Source organism: Quercus robur, chromosome 10, assembly GCF_932294415.1.
Source record: "Quercus robur chromosome 10, dhQueRobu3.1, whole genome shotgun sequence".
NCBI classification, from domain to species: Eukaryota; Viridiplantae; Streptophyta; class Magnoliopsida; order Fagales; family Fagaceae; genus Quercus; species Quercus robur.
The window spans coordinates 43,547,444-43,553,986 of record NC_065543.1 but is presented as its reverse complement, the minus strand read 5'-3'; the positions used below and the strand labels follow the sequence as shown (position 1 = coordinate 43,553,986).

Sequence of the window (6,543 nt, the reverse complement as noted above, 5' to 3'; positions counted from 1 at the left end):
TAAATTGTCTTTAATGGCTTCTCTTAAAAATAATAAAAAAAAAAAAATCTTCCATGGCATTTGTCAATTGTTCATTCTGCACTTCAACATTAGTTGCAGTTTAATGACTCCAAAATTTTGCATTTTATTTGAATTTATTTCATTACCATTATTGAAACATGAATTTGTACCAATTAGTAACATATTTAACAATGAAAATGAAACTTTGGAAAGCGCAATTCTCTCATTACACAGTTTGGCATGAATTGTATCAATTAGTAACATACTGTAACAATGAATAAGAATTTGTAACTAGTTCCAGAAAGCAGAGTGTAAGCACTTAAGAACTAAATCAACCTAAGAGATTCTGTCTGCGTACTAATACAATTGACGAAAGTGTATCCAGTAAGATGATCCATAAAAAGATTAATACATTTCTGCATATGATTTCATATTATGATTTTAGGACAATAAAAGAGACTAGGAAACACACTTCAGCATTAGACATGGAGAAACCTACAACACAGCTGCCCTTTGATTAGAAATGATTAAGTACTAATTCTTCTCTAATCTGCTTACATGCACGAGACTATGTCGCTCTTTCAAAACTACCACCAACCTGCATGTGCAGCCATTCAGGTTGTGAGCTTTGAGCATATTCCCCCATTTGTGATCCAAATATCATTCCAGAAGCATCAAATGGCTGTGCACCAAGCTGAAACACCACATTAATTCGTTAGAAAAGTCCTACAGCATCTAATTCCAAAAGTCTTCTTTTTGGATCTGTGATACAATTAAAAAAATGATATTCTCTTCACAAGAGGATAACTTAATATTCAAAGCAAATTCCTAAGAGCCTATCCACCAAAAAACTAGTGAGTAAGAAAAAACTGAAAAGTATGATTTAGCCCTTGGGAATAAAGTACAAGCCAGCATTACAAATTGAACCTAAAGATATAGATATTATAGATGTCCATGTACTAAGGGTATTTGATTTAAAGTACTGAAAGGGATAAATGAATTTAGGTGGAAGAGTGGACCGATGTCCAAGGGTGACACCAAATGGAGAGAGGAGTTGGCATAATCGTGCTCAACAAAAGCCAATGATTGCACACACAAGCTCACATATATGTTGGAATCTATTGAAAGAACAAGTAGAGCAGAAAAAGAAGAATAAAGTGAAGGAAAAAAAAAAAGCCAAACAACTATATTGGTCCTGAACCACGTGAGAACGTTCAATTTCATTGTTAAACTACTGGTTGTGTCAATTTAGTTGCTTAAGTTCTAATGATAGTTCAATGTTTACCTTGTTCCCACTGAATATTAACCACAGGAAGTAGTACAAATTTTGCCTCTTTCAAAATCTTTGTTCCTCGTAATAGTAAGGATCAAAGTAAACTCACTCAATTTGAAAAGAAATTCACAAAAATGAATCAATTTCTAAAAGGGAAGTGGGTGCAAGTGTAACATACAACCATTTCCATAGTATTGGAATTAAATTGACACAATTAAAAGTTAATGGACGAAATTGAACTCTAACATACCAATATAATCTAGGGACAAAAATAGCAGCTTGCCCAAATAAAATAGGTAAATCAGAGGATGGCCTCATCGTAGATGTGAGCTAATATATATAGAGTTCTTGTAGTCAGCCCAATTATTTGGTAATAGCCATACTTGAGATCCACATCAATTATCAACATCATATCAGAAATATTCACATATTCACTCTTTCTCTGACAAAGTTTGAAGCAGTTAAGGTGTTGGCCAATGGTCCATAAATTCATAGCTTAAACACAACAGTTTCCATTGCCACTAAATGTTCTTCAGAGCACCCAATAAGGCCATGACTTACAGAGCAAAAAAAAAATCTGAAGGCATTAACAGACCAATGGAATGTAAAAAGAAATAGGATATGGGAGTGGTGGCATAAATCTAAGAAGGTAGTGACACAGTGAAGGGCAGCTTCAAGCTGAGCCGTACAAAACTTTGGTTAGAAAGTCAATTTTTCACTTTTAATGAAAATTTTGCAAATGTATTAGAAACACCTACTGAATTTGCAATGAAACAATTACAGGCATAACGCATAAGAAAGTAAAACATACATGGCTATTTAGCGGGCAAATTAAGTTGTGTGTAAATTATGATTCATCAAAATATAATAGGTTACTATAGCTTTTCTCATTCTTAAAATCATTACTTCGACTTTTGGCAGACCAAGAACTTCATCTTAGAATTAGAGAAGCATTGCAAGAGATTTCTGTTATTCAGTTGAATGTTGATATATAGTAATGTTCTCTTGACTCCTTGAATTGTTGATACATTGCAATATACACAAAAAACAAAAACAAAAAACAAAAATAAAATAAAATTGTACCAGACTTCAGAGATGATTTCAGCATAAGACCTCAAACAGAAAATAATCAAGATTAAAAGTCAATTACTTGAGATTTTGTCTTATCTTATCCTAGACTTTACAACCGAAGAAAAAAAAAAGAGAAAGAAAGAAGAAGAATGATGAAATGAAATGCCTTTTTTAACTTTAAAACATTGTAAATTCACTCATGCTGGTGTTAAGTCTAGAGACAATAAGTATGTATATCTGGTAATACAACAACAGGCCACTTAAACCATTTCTAAACCCTGATTATCATTGTCTTCTCACTCCCTTGAAGAAAAATCTTGACAAATTACTGATTGGAATATCCGTAGGAGCCAGTTATATATCTGATGAACTAATTGACAAATCTTTCCAAACAAGCCAGGTACTGCATTGAATACTAAAATAGCCGTGTAGCAAAGAAGTTGATAAATTTGTTTGCACAAACACAGAACCCCTACGATCAGTATTAACCATAAATTTACGATGAATAGCCAACGGGGAGGAATGATTGTTGAGACAAGTAGCTCAATAGCAATGATTCCAAAACTAGACAGATGAACCTGAATATGGCACGGTACTCAGAGTCTGGAGGATGTAGTGTTATCAACACATATGCAATGCTGTAGACGATTGTAGCCACAATGAAAACCAAGATGGTAGCAAAATGTGTTTCAAGTGGAGAGATGTGAAAGGGTTGAAAACGTAAAGTAATTAAGCCACCCAGAACTGGGAAGAGGAAGACAAGAACTGTATGAAATGCTTCGAAGAAACCGAGAGCTGCATCACTGGCACATACACAAACAAGAAATCCTTCAGCTTTAATATTACTTTTTCTTGCAAACATAAGAAAATCAAAATGCCACAAAATCCACTTAAATTTAAAAATAAAATAAAATAAAAATTAAAAAAAAAAATTAAAGGAAATCACCTCAGCTTTATTAGGTTTCTCTTTCAAACCTACCAAAATGATTGCAATACAACTTGAAGAGATGAACAAACCACTAACAATAGTATTTCATTCACCCTTACTCGAAGAAATAATATCTGAAAATTTATCTTATCAAGAATTCTAAAAATTCACTCTTTATATGTGCGTGACTGCAATGCTGAGTCTGTAATAATTAAAGTCATTCAATAAGCTACAGGTCTGATATAAGACTTATTGTTCCTCAGTCATGCAGAAGTATTGATCATGCATCCAACTTGAGGAGATACAGGAGGTAGTACTCTCAAGATGGGAGTAATAAGTTTCTCTGGTGCTACAGGAACACGCTTCCTAGAGCTCAGTAGAAGTCATGTCCCTTCTTTTGGAAGGAGTTGTGTGTTTCCTTGGAATAACAAGTTTTTCCAAGGCTAGTGGGTTTTGTTTTTTCCGGGGTTTGGGAAACAGATATCAATTAGAGCTTCGCTTTTTGTTCCTTCAAGAAAAGCAGTGCTTTCCGTTCAAAGTTTTTACAAGACGAAGTTGGGAGTATCTTCGAAGTCAGGTGTTCATGAAGATGGGAGTAGGACTGAATCGGTGAAGGTGAACCACAAAGCTCAGGTAACGGCGCACCTCAACACTGTGAATCCGAAGGACACTATGAGTGAGCAATTAATGGATGAAGCCGTTAATTTGGATGCTCCAGAAGTAATGCATACAGTAGGGAAACGTACAAAGGGTGTAATCAAGGTCTCATTATCAACCCCACAATTTTCGGGTAATCATAATATCGAGAATCAAGGGGCAGTTTTTTCAGCCAAAGAATTTGATGCCAGAATAAATGAGATTGATTCAGAGATGGGAAAATTTGATCACATTAACTGCATGACCCAACCAAGCAATATTTCCCAAGATATCTTAAGTGAGGCACGTGAGAAGCATGTGTTAGCCAAACCACAATCCCTACGGCAAGTGTTTAATATGGTCAATATTCCGGACAAGGAAAAAAGCGCAACAACAACAATGAAGGGTAATGAGCCAGATCAATCCAATCAACCTCCACATCGTGCCATTTGGAAACCACCTCCATGGCCGATCCTGAAGGTGAACTCTGATGATGCAATTTTCTGGGAACAAAATTCTGTGGATGTAGTTTTGGATATAGGAGGTGGATTAGTGTTGCTTTGGAGATCGACTATTGATGTAATTGTGGAGGGTTCGGGCACAAATTATATCAATACAATGTTTCAAGAAGAAGATAGGGCAAGGATTGGAGTGATCATTCAAGAATGCCAAGGAAAAGGCTTGGCACACATGGTCGGAATCATCCCTCTCCCCCTAACTATTATAGAGCTTGAAACTTTGGCTATATTGAAGACTTTACAGTTTGATGCGCTGATCTGAGTTTGGAAGATGTCACCCCAGAGGGAGTTTCAGAGATTGCAATGAACGCTTTGAATGCAAATTCCCAGTCTTTAGAATCCTTTGGTTTACTTAGTCGTGATGTTAAATGTTTTGCAAGTTTATTTCAATGTATTAGGTTTTCACATGTTTGTAGAAAAGGATTGTTGTATTCTCACATTAAGAGAAACGACAATGGGGTTGTTCATAGTCTGGCTAAAAATGCATTATGCATACCAGATTTTCAAGTATGGATGGAAGATGTCCCATCTTATATTGGTTCGATTTTACAATTAGATGTAGTTGTTTTTTATTAATAAAATCCATCAGTTTCTTTCTAAAAAAAAAAAGAAGTATTGATGTTGAAATGTAAACAACTACAACAATCAAGCCTTAGTCCCAGAACTTATGAAGTGGCTTGGGATCCTCAATAGACTAATGAAAGTTGGCCACATATTTTCTTTTCCGCCATTCTGTCATATCCGAAATCATACTCTTTGGTCAATTCTATCTCAAAGTCATCTTGGGAGTTTAATGTAGCCAATGAAGGACTAAGCTCAAGCATAGTATTCATTACAGTTTTGCCTTTGAATACAAAATTGTCCATAACATGTGAATTAAAACCCATATTGAAACCATTTTAACCTAAGGACACATATAACTAAACCTTCAAAAACAAAAATTTTTTTTTATTGAATTTCACACACAAATCCTTAGAAGAATTTTGAAGTGGTAACAAATTAATCTTCAATGGTTGCATCAAACCCTTAAAAAAAAAAAAAAAAAAAAAAAAAATTATGCAGCCATGAATCTTGAGTCCTTCACAAAATATTTTACTAATAATGGTAGCAATTGCTTGATCTTGAATGAATTGTTGAATTGTTTGATTTTATTATTTATATGTATATATATATATAATGTCCAATTTATATGTGCCCCAAAATTACTTGGGCCAGCCTCAGCCCTGATTATACGGTGATGCAAATTAATTAAGGTTAGAAATTTAGACAGTAATCTTACCTCAAAACGACAAACTTTGTTTGTGGGGCTGACATTGGGTAATGGCATTATATAAGTTGATTTATACTCCTTCATTATGAATGTGAATAGAAGTAATTTTTTCTTTGCAAATATTAGATAAATTTTTTATAATCTAAAGAAATACTGTAATTTCAAATTCGCAAAAAGAAAAACTGCAAAAAGGCATACTCAATGGATATTCCAAAATAAACTAGCCAAACACAGTATCAAAGATTAATGGAAAATTATGTAAAAAACTGCAACCAAGAATGCCAAATTTGTGCTTGAAGGATTCCAAAACATTGTGCTTGAAGGTGATGCTTTGGGCTTGATTCAGGCGTTGAAGTTACAAGAACAGAATCTACCTCTGTGGGGTCTGCTGATAGAAGACGTGAAAGTGTATGGAACTAAGTTTAGAAGATTATTATATTCTCACGTCAAGAGAAATGGCAATAGTGTAACACATAATTTGGCGAAACATACTATACGCATACCAGATTTTCAAATATGGATGGAGGATGTTCCATCTCATATTGTTCTGTTTTTACATTTGGATGTAAGTCATTTACGTTAATAAAATTACATGAGTTCATTCTCAAAAAAAAAAAAAAAAAAAAAAAAAAAAAAAAACCAAATTTTTATTCAACAAAAAAGGGGGAAAAAAAAAGAATTTCTACATAGAAACCCTTCAAGAACACCATTCTTGGTTTGATTTCAACAATAACAATAATCATCATAACAAACAGGGTCCTATTATATTACAGGCACTGATTTTCACTAAATTTCATTATATGCCAAACTCCCACCTTTGCAATGATTAAGAGTCTATTTGAAATCC

At 34.1% G+C, this 6,543-nt stretch overlaps 1 protein-coding gene across 1 annotated transcript in view; it reads right to left on the bottom strand.

The window, feature by feature from the left end:
* Nucleotides 1–475: 475 nt before the first annotated feature.
* The window catches only part of LOC126702948 (transcription factor bHLH79-like), a 41,545-nt gene continuing 35,477 nt past the window's right edge, over nucleotides 476–6,543 (bottom strand). Inside the window, exon 6 of the mRNA XM_050401817.1 lies at nucleotides 476–694. Coding sequence (XP_050257774.1) covers nucleotides 569–694 — 126 coding nt within the window. The 3' untranslated portion in view covers nucleotides 476–568. The remainder of the gene's footprint in view (nucleotides 695–6,543) is intronic.